The 19196-nt window shown below is 33.8% G+C and overlaps 1 protein-coding gene across 1 annotated transcript in view; it reads right to left on the bottom strand.

The window, feature by feature from the left end:
* The window catches only part of LOC117176616 (monocarboxylate transporter 12-like), a 120991-nt gene that overhangs the window by 55578 nt on the left and 46217 nt on the right, over positions 1 to 19196 (bottom strand). The window contains exon 3 of the mRNA XM_033366870.1: positions 15995 to 16127. Coding sequence (XP_033222761.1) covers positions 15995 to 16127 — 133 coding nt within the window. The remainder of the gene's footprint in view (positions 1 to 15994; positions 16128 to 19196) is intronic.

Genomic DNA, 19196 nt, shown 5'->3' with positions numbered 1-19196 from the left:
CTTCGGCTTTAACGAACACATCCTCATCACGTATCTCGTGCTTCACCCTCCATTTTTTCCAAAACGCAAACTTTTCTACATTGCATTCAACGCTATTATATGAAATGTATATTACATTTACTTTTGTACTTCGGCCCGGGATTACTTATTCAGATATTGCAAAATAAAATACAAATTTTATTTATAATGAATAATTTTATATTTTCATCCTTATTTCTAAAATTTATTCTCTGCTACCTTGAAAAATGTATCATTTCAATCAATTTATATTATTACAATTCATTATAGTATTGGATATCCGGCCGCGCCCCTGGGTACCCAGTCCGACACTGTAGAGGAATTAAAACTTACTTAATACGATTTAGCGAAAAGCGCAAAAAGAAACTGACAGATGGAATCCCCGGTTCTCTCCAATTCAATGAAGTTTAACGACGATAGATAGCGCTGGCGTCGCAACCCAATGGGCACAAAGTTTAGCGATGTCTTTAGGACATCGTTACGACATCTTTACGACAACTCCACGACATCCTATGTCCATGTCCTTAAGGTGTCTTTACGATATCGTAAATAAGTCGTATGATCTGACGATGTCTTTAAGATATCGCAAAGACATCGAAACGACATGGGCATAGGGATTATAAGGCGAAAGATCATACAGGCAAGGTTAAAAATCGAAAATTATCTTCGATTCATGTAAAGTTCATCCGGCCAGGTTAATTTTTGATTTGGTGAATCTGTCACCCGGAATCGATGTAAACTTTACCTTTCGTTTTTTCTGTGTTTTGTACCGAAAATATGTACTTGTAATAAAAAATCATTGGCTTTTAAAGGAGGTGAATGTGTGAACAATTTTATGTTATACTCGTATTCTTCATGGGAATTGGCTATATCAGCAGGGATTTAAGTTTTTAAGAATATTTACAATTATCGAATAATTTTAGCTTATGTTAACATGTTTCATTAGACATCGTTTATTTTTAAAACACAAAAAAGACTATAGGAGGTTTAAAAGAAGATTTATAACCATATACAATGTTTGGTTACGTTATGTTATTTTAGTGTTTGATGTTTAATTCCCAGTGGGCACAAGCGTTAAAGAACATCTTTAGAACGACTTAAAAATGTCCTAAGTCAGTCCATATCATGTTCCATAAACATACAATATTTCAGAGACATTTTAAAGACGTATTTCGAACATAAAACATTTTTAGAACATTATTTGGTCTGACTTCCCTGGCGGACCGAACAAATCGAATGGAGCCTCTACAAAGTACCCGCAAAGACCCCATTGGGTCCTCATTCGATTCCTTTTTAAAAAAACTCGAAAAAAAAGTAAAATCAACTTTTAAATTTTTGAAATTCGGATTCTACGTTAATATTCCCTATAGAAGGTCACGGAATAATCGCAATAGTTTTTTTTGCAACGGTAAAAAGTTTAGAAAAATATAAGACGCATAACGCCTGTTGACTGCTACACTTCAAACGCATCGCCTGGAAGTAACAGTCAACAGGTGTTATACGTGTTGTGCCCACTGGGTATTTACTATATTTGAACAATAATAGGTTATGTTAGAATTACCAATGAATTTGATATTTTTTAATGAAAATGAAATAATTTGATTGTCTATACAATATTGTACAAAAATATTATATATTAGTTGTGCAGTTAAGACGTCCATTTTTATTTCCCTTCTTTTTTTCTAAACTTTATTATTTATTTTATGTTTAAATTTTCTCATGTTAATAAGAAAGAAAAGGTTCCATTTGAAAAGCAATTTGATACTGTAAATTGATTTAGAAAGGATTTAATTTGACTTACGAACTCACACCACTCTAGGAAAAGAAAAATCGATTAAAGTGTGATATATTAGACTGAATGCCAAGCGCACCCTCTGAATTTGGCGATTTTCTTTAGATCTATCGAAATTCGGTAGCTACTATGTATCCAGAATTTCTAAATGATTAATAACTATTAGAACGATCCTTGTTGGAATAATCCGTTCCGATTCTCTCCCGGTTCGACGATAGATTATCCTATAGAATCCCCTAATCTTTCGCACCATTTCGTCAGATATCCCTGAAAACTGGTGTCCCACTAAATCGTTAATGTCATTATCATCTATTTCCTGGTTCCGCTTAGTCCGCCTTGCAGCCGCCACTGTGCTAGCAAAAAATACGTGTCAAGTTGTAATCTTTGGAATTCCCAGAGCAAAATAAAAAGTTTATTCTTGCAAAGATAAAAGCTATATTGTTCGGCTTGCGTCTGATAAAAGTTTCCTTTAACTAAGTTCTTACTGCTTTCTTTTTAATTCTGCTATCATGCCTTTTGTGTGAAAATTCTAAGGAAAATTTTAAGAAAGACTTTAAATTGAATACACGCGCAAATGTCCGAAATGGAATTAAAAGAGCACAATATCTTGTAGTTAAAAAGGATCTAATTGAGTTTTTAAACAAAATAAGATTACATGAAGTTGTCCCGGCAACAACTGAGCAGCATAATCTAACTATAGTTCCCTTGAATTAATTTATTGACCCTATATTTATCTGTATTTTACTTAAATTCTATTCAAGTTTGTTATCATGAGCAGTCTGGTGCACAGTGGAGCAAAACAGTTTCTGTTAACAAATTAATTTCTAGCCAACACTATTCATTGTATTTGGAAGTTATTACATTTTCATAACAGATTTTTTAATTGTTTGGTTGTTTGGATTTTTGACCCAAAAATTTTTTTACATTATTTATTTAAAAGGAAAATTTAAATTTTTTAACTTTTAAGAAGTACAATTTTCAGATTTTAAAATTTAAAACTATCCAGAAGTAGTTTTCTGTGGGTAAAAATATGAAAAAAATTGTTTATTGCGTTATAAACAAATTAATGAAGAAAAGTTGTTTTTTAGGATTACCACTGATTATCTCAATAAAATCTAGAGTTCATGTGTAAAACGTGAGATAAATTAACGTTTATTACGATATTACTTGCCAGTTACAATGTTTTAACAATTTTCATAAACAAATTAAAAATTTGACTTTTTAGAAGAATATGCTCAATATATCTCTTTACTACAATATATTGCAAATTTACAAATATTATTATTCATTTAAAAATGTCTCGTGCACTACGATACTACTCGTACGATACGATGCTCAAAAAATGTTCCTAAACAAATTCAGTGTTTGGCTAGTTTTCAACGAAAACAATCAATTTTTGTTTACGGAATTGACTAATAATGACTTTCTGATGGCACTTTGTAGCACGTCTTCTTAGTCGATTTTTTAAAGAGAAAGTAACCCTATTCATTGAGAAATAAACAAACCCTGAATTTTTCTATTAAAATTGTTCAAATCACTGATAGGTCTTTGAAATTTGCAAAGTATCGTAGCAAAGAGTTATCGAAAATACACTCGTAGTTGATTTAATAAAAAAATGGAAGCTTTGGTTGAAAAATAGCCAAATCTTGAATTTTTTCATGAATAATCTTTAAAAAAATAACAATTTGTATTAAATTTCAAAATATCATAGCAAGAATTCATCGCAAAAAAGTTCTAGTTGATTTCGTGAAAAAATTGCGCGTATTCTTTTAAAAGTAGCCAAACTTTGAATTCGTTTGTAAAAATGGCTTAAATAATCAATCATTCTTGGTGACTTCTTAGTTTATTTCGTAAAAATCAGCCTATTTCTTTAAAAATCTCCAAACTATGAATTTATTTATATAAATTGTATAAATAATTTCAATTGGAGCATATATTTTCATTTAATCTTAATAAACGTTAATTCCTCTCCTTTTTTAGATCAAAACAACAGCAATCCCGAAAAACAACTTTTCTTTCAGAATTTAGCTGCTGTTGTATTTAATTATAATTAACTACAACCAATAATTAGTCAAGCTTGTGTAATAAATTAGAGTTGCCTTCTTTCATATTTGTAAGAGAAAATGGAGTCATACTTTTCACATAAATAAGTTGATCTGGACACTCCCTCAAGGTACGTATAGGCGTCATCGAAAGTTAACATATGTAGAAAATCAATATATTAGCGGGCGCCCATAAAAAATGCATTTAAGTGTCCTATACATTTTTAATCAATATATATATTTCGGATTGCATCGGAGACAAATGAATAAAAAATTCCGTAATGTAGTTGATGGCAAGAATATTCCTTTCACATTTACTGTTTCCATATGAATAATTTATTATTCATTTTTTGAATATTTTCTCTAATAGAATCCAAAACATGCATTAGAGCATTTCTTAGGAATAATACGGGTGAGAAGATATTGGAGGATACTTTTTACTTTACTGGCATTACTTGTAGGAGTAGAACTGTAAATCGTGGATATTATTGGATATTCTTTTCTCTCTTTCCATTGCAGTATAACATATAGTTATTTGCTTGAACAATATAATCTTTTGGGACCGCATTGGCATGGCTTTGCGCGCACCAACCAAGGGAGGCGCAGCCGGGAAAGCCCCGGGCGCGCCCCCATGCCAGTCCGCCACTGTTCCTCTACAATAGTCTAATTTACTTAGTAGGAAATATATCAGTAAGAACAAGTTTTTTTCGTGTGAAATTTTTTTCACAGTGAAATTTTTGCCGAAATATTTTTAATTTTTAACCGTTGCAAGTCTTACCTGAAACAAAATTTAATTTTTGTTTTTTCTGTTTCGTTTTAAATCTGTTGTCCCAATTTATAGCTCGAATTAACTCATACATTGCCGTTTTCTCATTGCTGCTAAGGACGTGTAGTAGACGACGGCTTTCATTCCATCGTAGGATAAACTTTCGCCAAATAGCATGTAAACTTTAACAGCGGGAAATTTTACATGCAACCAAATTTAACTTCAGTTTTTTCTTCGAACGCTAAAGACGCTAACAGTTGCCTGAAAAAAGTTATGATTTCCTTTTTTAAAAATACCAATTTTCGATGATAAAAAAATTAACATAACATAATAAAAATAGTCCGATGTTGTAAATCTTCTCTGAAATTTAATGATTTTTGTCTAAAATCGCCATTTTTCATCAGAATGTATCAACATAAACAAAAATAATTATTGTTCTAATATTCTCAATCATTTTGTAAATCTATATTGATATTTCTGGTAAAAACTGTTATCTTAATCTACAGTTTTACAAGAATTGTTAACATTGTTTGTAATATAATGATTTTTTAGAAAAATACCGTTTTTTAGTTTCAAACACCAACATAATCTAAAATGGTTCAAACGTTATCAATATTATTTGAAATATTATTTTTTAAATTAAAAATACTTGTAAATTTTACCCTTTTAAATAAAAATCATTGGATTTAAATTTAATCATTTTTTCTTTAAAAATATGTTTTTTTGGTTTAACATACCAAGAAAACTTAAAGTTGTTAAGAAATTGTAAAGATTATTGGAAATTTAATAATGTTTGATTAAAAATAATAATAATTTCTGACGAAATACAATAACATAAGAAAGCATAAAATTGCTCAGAATTGTTAATCATCCACGAAATCTAATAAATTGTGTTTTAAAATACAATTCATGTGTGTACAACGCAAACAGGGCCTAAAATCTGTTAAAATAGGTGAATCTTCTTTGAAACATAATTTTGAAAAAATAAATAAGAAATTCTTATTTCCAAAGCGAAACACTAACATAATTCCAAATTGTTAAAAGATTCTAAATCTTGTTAAAATTATAATAATTTTAATTTTAAAATAAAAATTCTAGGTGTAAAATCTTAACGTAACCTAAAATTGTTAAAAGATGCGAATCTTCTTAGAAACCTAGTTTTTTTAAATTAAGAGTACTTACTTATTTTCGACAAAAAAACATTGGCAGAATGCTAAGTTGTTAAAAGATTCTAAATCTTGTTTAAATTATAATAATATTTGTTGGAATGTACCAAATATCGACGTAAAATAACTCGTTATAATTCGTTATAATAAAGGACCAAAAAACCGAACAAACTACCATCTTCTTTATAAAACAACAACGTTATGTAAAAGTATAAATAAATAATATGATCGTTTTAGATCGAATGAGTATTAATTCAAGAAAGCTAAACGGTAAAGAACGTTTATGAAACCGTTTTCTGCAAACAATTTTCAGACAGAAAAACTTGTCTGAAATCGGTCATTCTTTAGTTTTAATTCTTCAATGAATTATACTTGAAATTTTGTTTTAATAAACATTTTATTACGGTTTTTTAGCACACATAAGAAAAACTAAAGAGAACGAGAGTCGTAAATAAAAAGTAGACGTTCGTTAGACCAGGGAGTTATATCAGTCTTTTAAAACCTGGCATTTATGTGACATGGCAAAAGATCATCAGATTGCTAATTTTAAAAAAGAAAAATGTTTCTTGAGAATGAAGGACTGCACGCTAATTAAACACAATTTTTATATTCTATTTTTAATTATCTCAGAGGAACTTTTCGACTTTCCACTGTCAAATCCACTGAATAATTTATTATTATCTCAACCGGAAAACAATGTTCTTTCTTTGAATAAATATTTTTTTTTATAAAATAATAATTAATGCAACTGAATAAATACGCTATAATTTATATCCACTATCTCTATAATACAGTGTCATCATCACACGAATGGAGGGAAATTGCACCTTTTTTATGTCGTGTATTCAATAATTGCTAAGGTGCAACCGCGTTCCGGTTAGGCGTATGATGTAATAGTCACTTAGACTATGGATAGATGAATTTATGACTCTTTAGATACGATTTATTTCAAAGTCCTGTCTTTTCATATTAGAGCTTAATTGGAAGAAACACGTAAAGTTACAGTGACACTTTGCGTTCTTGGAAAAACGAGAGTCTTCGGTAGTGGCAAAGATGATTGCCATAATTACATTCTATTACAATTATTATTCCCTACAAGGTAAAGAGGAATGGACCCTTGTGATGTAACTCCAAGTTTGTACTGGTTATTTAGAAAGCTCCTTGTAAACTTATGAGATTAAATAAGGAACTGCAGAACTTTTTTTCTCTAAACGTGATCGACTTTTTTATTTGATCCATATATCATCTCTATCGCTTTTTTATACATATGAATACTGTATTTTGACAGCAGTAACATCTCAAGATCATAAAAATACGTGACTATACATAAACATTATATATAGCTTTGAGATAGTTATTTGTAGTGGGAATGATTCGAATAAGAGACGGCACAAAAAGCTTGAGGGTAAAAGAGATGTTTAGACTATTTGAGTAAACTGTTAACTTAATATTTAAAAAACTTTCTACACAAATAAAATTGAATAATTTTATTTATTTATATAAGAGTCTATAATTTGGTAAATACAGACTATAAATAAAGAATTAGAGGAAATTAAAGAAAGTCAAGTTCCACATTTTCAGGGTGTGAAGAGGATTGATGCAAAACAGGTGTTGCCTTCTTTTTCATTTCATCGTTTTATTGACCGTGCTTCTTCGCTAAATGGTCAGACAGTAGTTATTTTTGATCTTACATATATATGTATCATTACATTTTCATCTTGAAAATTTAAAGTGACTTAAATAACGCAGAAAAACGCTAGTGTTGAATTTGTTACAGCTCAAATGTCAATGGTCTGAAAAACAAAATTTTTATTCTCATATTTGAACCCTTGAACACTAGTGCACATCCATAGGGAAAATCCATTATTTTGAGACCGAATTTGGGCTCATTCCGAGAGTCGTACAATGTTAAACCGAACAACTATCCACGTGATCATCTGTACATGACCGTCATGACATTTAAACTAAAGCCATCAATCATCTTATATATGCACATTGAAGCCTGAGCGTTCGAAGAGATTTGGATTGGAGTATTCAGACAATTATGTACAAATACCTTTTTCTTCAAAACAATAAATTAATATAAATTTTTGTAAATAATTTCGAGAGGTGTTATGCGTAACTTGTAAGAGTGTGCAAGATTTTTTCGGATCGAGTCGACCAACTGACAACCCGGCCCGAAAAGCCGAACACTGGTACAAAAGTTAAATGAAAATATTTTCTTGAATTGCTGGTAATTTCCTTTAAATTTGCCGGTAATTTAAAGAAATTCACTATGAATTATGTGAATGTTCTTTTTTTTTTAATTTTCAAGTTGAACTTCCGGGTTCGTTCAGGTTCTCGAACAAGCATGGGCTTTTGTGTTTTCAGACCGGGTTTCGAACTCAATAACCGACCTGGGGTCAATTTGTACGTCACTATAAACAAATGTCAATTATATCTCGCTGATCAACACTATGTAAAAAATTATATTTCATTATGTTTTCAAGGGTATTGGACCTAAACTATAAACTCCAAAAACTATCACCTCATTTTAGTAAATAAATTCTGGAATGAATTTGTCAAAGTTCGTGAGCAATGAGGAGAGGAGCGAGCAATAAAATGAAGAGATTTATGAAAGGTAGAAAAGAGTTTATTGACAAATGAAAAGAACACACCGTGGTAAATCAAAAGTATGCGAAACGCGCGGAGCGTAGCTGCAGACTGACTGACTGACTGGCCTGGCTTGACCATTGACCCCTAGCGGCAGCGGCGGGAGAGGGGAGATATGGAGCAGGCATGGTAGAGGGCGCTCCAATACATTTTTCACTCCCTTCCGACCGCTAACATCCTGGTCTATCAATCTCTGATGCACACCTTAATGTCGCCTTAACTCCTAGCGTCTCTTTGAAAATGAAACAAATCAAATTAATTATAGTGAATTAAGAATTAAGTGCCTCAATCCTTTATGCAGGTTCCTGGCAAGAGGTTTTGTGAAAATGTCTGCTCATTGATCTTTGGACTTTATACATTCAAGTTTGATCAGATTTCTAGAAACGCATTTCTTAAAGAAATTTCCTTTGACTTTAATCATATGTCGTATTTTATTTCCACCACTAGTTTCACCCGTAGCTATAGCAGCTTTATTGTCACACCATAATTGCATAGGGATGAATTTTTCAGGGACTGTAAAGATGAGTGTTAATGAATTGTAAGTAGACAACATATAACGACTAACATTGCTTATAGCTATATATTCAGCATCTCTGGTGGCAAGAGCCATATAAGATTATTTGTGAGTTCGCCAAGTAATTGTGTCTCCAAAGAGCTTAATTAAGAAGCCACAAGTTGTAATTGAATTTTTGCAATCGGCGAAACTCGCATCCGCATAACTAACTAAAGTCAACCCTTAGGGTTGACTTAATGCCTACTTAATACGTTGATCGCAAAAGAGATGTCAGGCCCTTGTCGCACCTGCCAAATACGGAAGACTACCTACAGCTTTCCTGTATGGTACGTTCTCGGAACTCAAAGTTTTGATAAGTGTTTCATCGTCAGTTTGAGATTCTCTTAATTTTCTTTCGCGGTTAGCAACTTGATTTGTTACCATTGGGGTGTCTTTCGGATGTGACTGACTGAAGCCAAATCTGTCTAATATTTTATCTACGTATTTCTCTTGGTTAAGTTCAATTATTTTATTTTTCCTATCGCGCCTTATATTTATTCCAAGGAATTTTTTGGCTCACCTTAAACAGTCAGTTACTTATTAATAAAATGTCGTCGACGTACAATAATAAGAACAATAACTTTTTGTCATTATGCCAAGTGAACAAGCACGGCTCCAGGTCAGAATTCTCCAAACCCATTTTAGTAACTTCTTGTGTAAATCTGTCGTACCATTTTTTGGACTAACACGCAAACCGTGTATAGCCCGTTCTAATTTGCACACCTTTTTACTGCGGTCTTCAGCCGAGTGCTTCGTGCCTTGGGGAATTTCCATATATATTTCTTCGTCAAGCACACCGTTTAGGAACGCAGTTTTAACGTCTTTAAACCCCCGCATAACTAAGCGCGCCTTATATTTTACACTTCCGTCTGACCCGATTTTTCTCTTGAACAGCCACCTAGCATCGATCAGAGATACCTTTTGTCCTTTTGCAGTTTTATTGGGTTTATTGAATATTTTCCAAACGTAGTTTTTGTCCATCGAATTTAGTTCTTCGTCGATGGCCTTTTGCCATTCAACTTTATCATTTTCATTATATATCACTTTCATTATAATTAGAAGGATCTGAGTTGATATCACACAACAAAGCTTGATAAATTTCATCGGGTATTATTTTCGATATTGTCTCACCTTTATCATCGTCGCCTATCTCATCTTCGTCTATCTCATCTTGTGTAGGGCATGAGAACAAAGCACTTGCCTTTAGTTCATCATCCACTTTTAGATCCGAAAAGCTAATGTCTTTCACAGGTTTGTCTACTACAGGCGTAGTTTTTAAATTATCTACGTTTTTGTACTCAGTTGGGGCTTTCTTTTGTCTTCCTCTTTTTCGCACCGTTACTCCCTCCGTTTTCGAAATTGATGCAAGATTCTCATCTTCTTTTGCAAATTCAATCAACCATTTATTTTTATCCATTTCTTCATGGATAGGCGGGATACATTCTATAGAATATTTATCGTATTTATTTCAATATACAAGTTTTTCATTGAAGTGAGCATTGGGGCTTTAATATATTTTACCATCTTTTGGCCTCAAAAACTGATATCCAGTGGGGAAGTAGCCAACCAGTATGACTCCTACCGTCAGCCTGAAATTTAGGGCCCATCTTTCTATGTACTTTAATATAGGACAGACAGCTAAACCTTTTAATTTGTTTAATATCGTAGTGATGATTGGGTGCGAATTTTTTAAGCGGTGTTATCTTGTGATTGATCGAATGGGGCGTACGATTGTACGCGTATACGCTCGCGCTCATAGACAAATCCCAAAGACTTTCAGGCAAGTTTGAGTCAAACATATAAGATCTAATTTTATTTTGTAATGTGAGGCTAAATCTCTCACTGACCCGATTGTGTTGAGGAGTATCGGGAGCGCCTAATTGAAGTTCCGCACCTGATCTATTTAACACTACAATGATGTGCCCACCTGTATATTCTGTTCTTCGATCTGTCATAGGATAACACACCTTTGTATCATATCCTAGTAAATTACACCCACTCCTAACAAACATTTCAAAACACGCACCAGTTTTAGTTTTACACTTCATAGCATAAACCATTGCCAATCTGGAATAGTCATCTATAAATACGGAGATGTAACTGTAACCTTTGGTATTTGTCAATTTTGCCAATTGACATATCTCAAAATCAAGAATGGACTGGTCAAAATTGCACTATTCAGTTCTTTGTTATCTGGGAATTTGGCTTGTAAAGCTTTGAGGTAAGCGATAGATGCGTGCCCAAATCGGACATGCCACAGCATGGCTTTATTATTTTTGCGAAATTTAATGTTTTCTTTAGAGAAGGGTGATTCTAATTCAGTAATTTCAACCGGAGAAATATCTTCAAAATTATACACTTTTCTGTCCAAATGGTTATGTCTACTCCCATTTCAGCAAATTTACGTAGTGACAATAAATTTTCCTTTAAAACTTCAGATAAAATCACCTTATCTATAAGATGAGATTCTCCGTTGCCTAAAGATATGTCAAAGCCTCCCATTCACTCCGTTTTCAAATCTGCTGAGTTTTCTTTATTAGCACATTTATTCACACCTTTGTCGGATTTATTGAAAGTTTTAAAGACTAGTTTTGAATTAGTGATGTGCTCTGTAGCACCTGTGTCAGCGAGAAACCTTGAGATATATTTATCTAGGTCTACCGTATTAGTATCAGTGAAGAAAGCTTGTGCCTTATTCATGCAGCACGTAGAAAGTACCGAACCGTTGTACTCAAGCCGTGCAGGCATATCAGAGTGCTTACCTTTGTTATTGTTGTTTCCAGTAGGATTGTCAGTTTTCGACTCAGAAGTTGCTTGGTTAGATCCTCTCTCACGATTGCTATCGCTACGCCCACGGTACCCACCTCTGCCTCTGCCTCTGAACGCACCTTCAAACCCTCCCCTAAACTTTCCTCTTTTGGCATTTCCAGGATGCTCATAGTGACCGTTCGCCTGTCTCTTAAGATCTCTGCCCTGACCTCTGAATGAACCCCGATTGTTGTTAGAGTAGAAAGTCAAATTACCTCGGTTCGTTCTTCCAATATTTCGACAGAAATGTGAGGTATACCAATTTTCTTGCACTTGTAGCACACCTTTTTGCCAGAATTCGGGCAGTTCGCAGCAATATAAGTGTAGTCGCCGCAGTCGTAATAGTATTTTGTCGGATCTCTGGGAGCTGCAGTACCCGCACATTTTGCTGCTGTGTTGTTTGCTGCACGTGTCGAATTTATCGCACCTTCCACGTCAACTCGGTTGGCCTCATCCTGTAGAACAAGTAATTTTAGTTCTTCGTATGACATTGGTTGTCCGTGAGTTTTCTTGTAAAGAAAATCAAGTGATTGAATTGAAGGTACAGATACCATTACGGCACTGTAAAATGCATCACGTTTTTCATCCTCAGATAACGCCTTGGCACCTGGACTGTTCTCGTAATTCCTGATGCTTTCTTCAAATTTTTAGCAGAAGGCGGCTGCTCTGTTGGAACCAGAAATCTATTCCATATTATGGATTTCTTTTCTCACCGTATGTGAAGTTATATTTGATTTAAGTCTTTTGGCTTCTTTTAATTCTTTCAATATATCTAATGGGTCTTTCAAGTGAATGATTCTAGTATGATACTCTTTAATTCAATACGATTTATTAAAATGTCTATAGCTTTGAATTTTTGCCCTTCCAAAAGTTTAGGGTCAATTTGTGAAAAATATGTATTTCCATTTATAACGTGATACAAATTACTTTCTGTTAATTCAGATGAAAAGTAGCCATAGAATAATTCAAATTTCATGTTGGGACTTAGTTTGTAGTCCCGCTTGATGTTCGAAGTTTTGTTAAAAATTTCTAGTTTTACCATATTTTTCATGTTATCAGCAACTGTTTCATTATTCAAATGAATGCCTTTCTCTGTAGCCTTTTTGACTTCATTTTGAACCATTTTTAAAATTCCACTTTGTAAGAATTTGTTCTCACCATAATTCTGACTTAAGTCTTGGCTAGTATTTTCAGTTTTCAACTGATCCTTTCTTTGGATTTCATTCCCGTCCACATCCATAGCATCCGTACCTTTTCCAGGAGTTTCACAGTCTTCAGTCTCTTCCTCATCATTAGCACACCAGCTCTCCACACATTCTTGAAGCTCTACAATGGACATAGCCTAACCGCTCATCTTTTCGGCTAAGTGTTTCATATCGACAGCCACGTTGCAAAAGCCTGTAAGTGCAAAACATAAAAGTTTTCAGGCGACGAAAAAAACTACATATTTTTCGTCTTATGAACTATACTTTTTCTGTTCCGATTTTATTGTACATTAAAGGCAACTATGGAACTTTTCAAACAATTTCGGTTCATGTACTTACCTACATATTCATCCGATGGCCAATTTTATTACTTACAGGAATTTACACTGATTTCAATAGTAACTTACTGGGGTTTGCACACATTGGAGAATGAGTTAACCAAGTGAAAACGAACAGAAAACTTTATTTAAATTGAATAAATTCTTCGAAAAGGCACAGTATTAACAGTAGGTATACTAGGTACGTACCTACAAGTAATATCATCAAAATACACGGCCCAAAAGAGAACTAAATCTTTATATGAAAATGTAGGTTTAGAAACAGCTCACTTTTAACATCTACTAATGAGTTATTTTCTATTTTTAAATCACAATTTCGTAATGGCTTAGTATATAGATATCAAAAATAGGTAAAGTAATCACATGAATCAGTCTGATAGTAATATTAGTCAAACTCTAAAAATTACAATCAAAATTTAGCAAGCAAAACAGGTACCTACATAACTTTTGTAAGATCACCATGAAAAAGTTTCTGGCGGCAGTCTTTCGATCTTGATGGGCTTCATAAGCTTCGAGGGAACAATTTCCAGCTTTGTAGCTAACGCAGGTTTCACACTGATCTTTACGGTAAATAGAGAAACGTTGTCTATTGAACTCTTCACAGAATTTTGTGAACGAAACGGCCCCTGGTCCATTGGGTTCTGTAGCTTCACTCTTATAGAAGTTGCAGTCTATTTCTCAACACATTAACAATGGAGTTGATGATAAGAATTTTAAAATAATGCTAAATACTCACGTTTTTCTGAGGACGACATGGCTTTCCCTCAGCGTCACTGCAACTTATAGAGTTTTGCTTGGTGATTGGGAGGTTCCCAACTTACACGTTTTTACAAATCGTCATAGAGAAGTTATGAAGCGTATTTGGCCGATTTTGGAGGCACTGAGATGTGCGCAAGGCCATCTTTAACAAGTACAACTCAAAACCTTATTTTTGCCAAAAAATATTCTTACAGGCTTTTGCAACGTGGCTGTCCATATGCTCTTTGATTCTTTCTCTTTCCAATCGAGAAGACTTCAATTCTTGTTTCAAAGCTTCAGAGGTTTTATTGAACATTTTTGGATTTTTTTTCCATCAATTCAGTCAGGTTTGTCATCATTTTTTTCAGGTCGCTGATCTGAGATTCTTGTTTGACTATTTTTCTTTGAACTAAACATGAATTTTCTAAGTCAGCTTTCTTTAGATCTATTTCAAATATCTCACTTTCTGTTTTCTTTAAATTTTCATAGTTATATTTATCTCCCAAATTAACTACTTTTGAGTCTATTATCAGAGGTAGGGAGGGTTTACCTTTGTTCAAATCTTTTTGGGCACCTGCAAGCTTCTTGGCAAGCTCATCTCGCACTTTGCACACCTTGCTCTCCGTTTTCACACCGTCAGCCTCACTATCGGTAGTACCGGTATGCTCGCCCTTACTTTCCTTCTCACCATTAATCCGACCGTGGCTTGCCTCAGCTTGAGATAACTCAATTATGTTGAGTTTGTTGGTGACTTGTTCGACGTCAGTCTTTCTTAGCATTTTCGGAGTAGTTCCTGCAAGCACATGGTTTTCAAACCATTTTTCCAGAAGCTTCCAGTTTTCCTCTGCTGGTTCTGGGAAGTCCTTTTAGCAGTAATTATAAGCAACTTATTGTAATGTGTGTACACTTTGTTTATTTGCCAAGATTTGACATCTCATGATCAGCTGACAGTCATAAAAAGTATGGCTGATCATAAGAAGGGCGAATGAAGGAGGGTCAGAACAGCAAGATCCCTTTTCATCTACACGGAGAAAAAAATAACGCGGACTTAGTGTTGCTGATCCATGCGAACTTAACATGAGTTACGCTAAGCTAATACGGCTGTGGAACACTGCAGTTTTGGCAGGACTTTTCTGCTACCTTAACAGATGCTTCCCCAGGCCATACGAACCGGCTGATGTTCTGCCGACGTGTGTTGTCGCGTGTTTCAAATATAATTGTGACGTAATTAATTATTGTATAATATATGCTGGACTAAACAAGTAAACAGTAAGGATAAACGATTTTGTGCAACGTACATTAGAAGATTAGATGTTACACAACTGGACAGAAAAATTTCAAAAAAAGTTTTATAGTTGGCTTTTTAACTTAAAAATTCAAAACATATACGTTACCAGATATTTGTTATTGATAATTTGAAAACAAAAATACAAAAGCTATATATAGCTTTTGAATTTTTTCTTTTATTTGTAATCATTTGTATTCATTATTTGAATTCTTTTCGAGGTTTATGTAACTATACCATAGACTGCTTAAATGGCACTCTGAAGTCTTAATAGTGTACATTTTGTTAAACAAATAACTTTGAAAAATTATATTCTTTTAAACTAACCTTAACTGTATTTCTTCCAAAATCGACTAAAATTGAAAATGACTATATTTTTGTAGATTTTATAACTGGAATATCATATCATGCGGATACTGCCTGAAATTTCGGACTATTTGAAGGGGTTCGTGTAACTCCAATGCTACTTTCTACAGCCATGATAAAGTTGCAGTTTTCGTTACACGTTACACGAACCCAAACCCGTAGGACTTTTGGGCCGGAGCGGCCGGACTTTTTTCTCCGTGTACCCCGGTTGATCAAGTGTACCTCTTGTTACTACACCTAATTTTTCTAGTACATTACAACTCACCAGTGACGTACGTCTGGCCATTTTGACATTTAAGTGTGAGGCTGTCATCGTTAATTCCCAAGGTGACAGCTTCTTCCTTGTGAAATTCACCAAGTTTGAAGTTGGCTTCAAAGTGCTTTTTCAATAGACGCCTCTGCGGTGAATTTCGAAATTCCTTTTATCATTGGGCAGATATATTTTCGTGTAATTTTACTTGGCAACGCATGCATCGAATTGTCTAGCGTTTCAAGATAATTCAATCAAGAGTCGAGTTATACAAAAAAAAGAAATTAAAGCATTTGTCGGTTGGACACAGTTCGACGAAACACAAGCGCGCGCGGCAAGTCAAAATATGGCATCGCTTCTTTGCCGTGTCGTTTTCTCTCCTTATCTCTCCTGCTGACCGCACCGTGTTATACACTCGAGTGTCACGTGATCTGGCGCGTGCTGCTGCAGCTCTCTTTCTCTCTGTCGGACGTACCGCACCACGCGCTCGCCGGCAGGCACTTGTCTCAACCCGCGCGCTTTGTTCTCGGAAAATGTTTTGACTCGGATTCTCGCTCCTTTCGTTACTTTTACATCTCACCGTTTCACACCTTCAATGCATGCGTGCCTTTATCGTATGATGCTTTTTCTTTTATTTTACTCGATCGCGATCTTTTGTTTGCATGCCTAGAGTTTTCCATTACTCTGTCATACCTCTTTTTTTATGTATGTACGTTCGCACCAAACTGCGCCATCCGCTTCAGACAATGGAATTTACTTACTCTCTTCCCAGTCTCTCTCGCACGACATCGGAGATTCAGCTTTTCCGCCATATTCGCCGTTGTTTCCCATCTCGTCCACCATTTCGGTTCCTTGTAGCTGCTGGAGGTTTCTCGTTCTCACTTGTTGCACAAACACACACTTCGCCTAGTGGAAACGTTTTCTTGCTTCACGCAGCTGGGTCCATAACCTGTCAAAGTTCGTGAGCAACGAGGACAGGAACGAGCAATAAAATGAAGAGATTTATAAAATGTAGAAAAGAGTTTATTGACAATTGAAAAGAACACGCCGTGGTACTTGTATATCAAAAGTATGCGAAACGCGCGGAGCGTAGCTGCAGGCTAACTGACTGGCCTGGCTTGACCATTCGCCACTAGCGACAGCGGCGGGAGAGGGGAGATATGGAGCAGGCATGGTAGAGGGCGCTCTAATACATTTTACAGAAATATTTTTAGATTAGTTCTTTTTTGAATAGAAGTGTGTATGTAGACGTAATAGCTGTTTATTCAATCATTTTTGTGCAGAATGAACTTTTCAAATTAAATATTATAATAAGTAGCTTCTTATAAACTACGTAACCAATTTTGCACTATTTTATATCCCCCTCTGACCCCTCTTTGACAACTGTAGTTTTGCTTTACCCCTCCAGTTTAAAGTAACGTTTTTTCTACTTTCTAAGCTACGGTATTGAATTATGAATAATTACAAATATTGTAATATTTGTATACTTTCTGTACTTCGTAGCCCAAAATGCTCGTAAATAGGGACAATAGGGTGATTTTTTTCACAAAAATTGGGGAATAATAGAGAAATTAATTCTTTTATATATCACTAATTAGGTTATTTTACAATCACTGCCTGTTTATAAAACATTAAATTTTCCTCTGCTATCGCTATTTCTGAGTGTGAAACATGCATTACTCTCATGATAACACTCATCATTAATGAATATTTCAAACACTGTATGATAGAATGTTGGTTATTAAATAAATTTCAATAGTATCTACTTACCATTTTTTAATCATTCTTTAATGGCAACACAGCACTACATTTCTTTATTTTACATATACCAGTTTTCAAAGTTCTAGATTACTTCCACCAAAGAGCTTTTCGTTCAATTTTTAAGGATAATGTAATTTTCCATAGTTTCAAAATAGCACATAACTAAAAGAAATATCTTTTCTTTTTCCGAAAAGAAATCCAATAACTGATATTCTGTCATACATTTTCAAATTCTTCAAAAGTGTTTCATATGAGGATAGAAAGGCATTTGGAATGTCCAGCACTCGTGACAGCAGACGATAAGTCATTATTTTCGGAACAGGTTGTGATTGTGAAATACCCTAATATTGATCCTATATTCAATCCAACATAAAATGCTTGAAATTTTTAAGACTTCATGTATAAATATGTTTTATTTCCAACACATGAATTGAAATTTTAATAAAATATTTGAAATTACAACAAAAAATTAATTGGTTACTATCAGTGTCATTAATAACCAAATAATTACACTTTCAAACAAAAGAAACGACCCAATGTGCACCGGAACATCCTAAAGACGTCCTTAGAATGTACTCGTATCTGTATGTCATATGATTTCACGTTTTTAAGGCATCCTGTGGATCTCTTCATATCTTTAAAAGGTCATCAGGACGTCCGCCAAAAGACGTATATAGGACAAGTTTAGGACTTGTGTACTCAGTGGGGAATTTCCAACAATATTGTTGAGCTTTTAACCAAATAGTACAATTTTTCACCCAAAAAGAAAAATATTTTGAAATACAGCAGAATTTGCAATAAAAAAGTTTACTAGCATCAAGAAAGATCAATTTTTTACTATAAACATAAATTTTTAATCCAAAAGGACAAATTTTCAATAAAAAGTTTAGTTTGCGACCAACAGCTACCTATGAAAATAGTTGAAGTTTCAACAAAATAATTTAATTTTTTAACGAAGCAGTTGACTTTATAACCATATAGTCTAAGTTTCAACTTACAAAGGCGTATTTTTAATCAAATAGTTGATATTTAAAAAAAGCCCACTAATATTTAAAAAAAAAAAACAGTTTCATTTTCAATTCTGCTAAAAATTTCTTTAAAATAATATACTTTCAATATACGAATGTATTTTAATTTTAATATATGTCATAATTTAATTTAAAATTATTTCAAAAAGTATAGTAAATGAAATACTTAATTACTTACGCGTTAAAACCAAAGTTACTTATACTAAGTGCTTACATAAGATTAATTTAACATTGCTTGATTCAAGAGTACGATCTATTTGTGTGAGCGGAATATTCTTTGAATTATATATATGTGTGTGTGTGTGTGTGTATATATATATATATATTTCGGTTCGGTTTTGATTCCTCTAGAATAAAACCGAAGGGCCTATGACAAAGCCACCGAACGCGTCCTCGGGTTGCGGATAGAGGGTCCCTGTACCAAGGGT

The sequence above is a fragment of the Belonocnema kinseyi genome, chromosome 7, assembly GCF_010883055.1.
Source record: "Belonocnema kinseyi isolate 2016_QV_RU_SX_M_011 chromosome 7, B_treatae_v1, whole genome shotgun sequence".
Taxonomy (NCBI): domain Eukaryota; kingdom Metazoa; phylum Arthropoda; class Insecta; order Hymenoptera; family Cynipidae; genus Belonocnema; species Belonocnema kinseyi.
The sequence above is the reverse complement of the archived record's forward strand: the minus strand, read 5'-3'. Positions and strand labels throughout refer to the sequence as shown.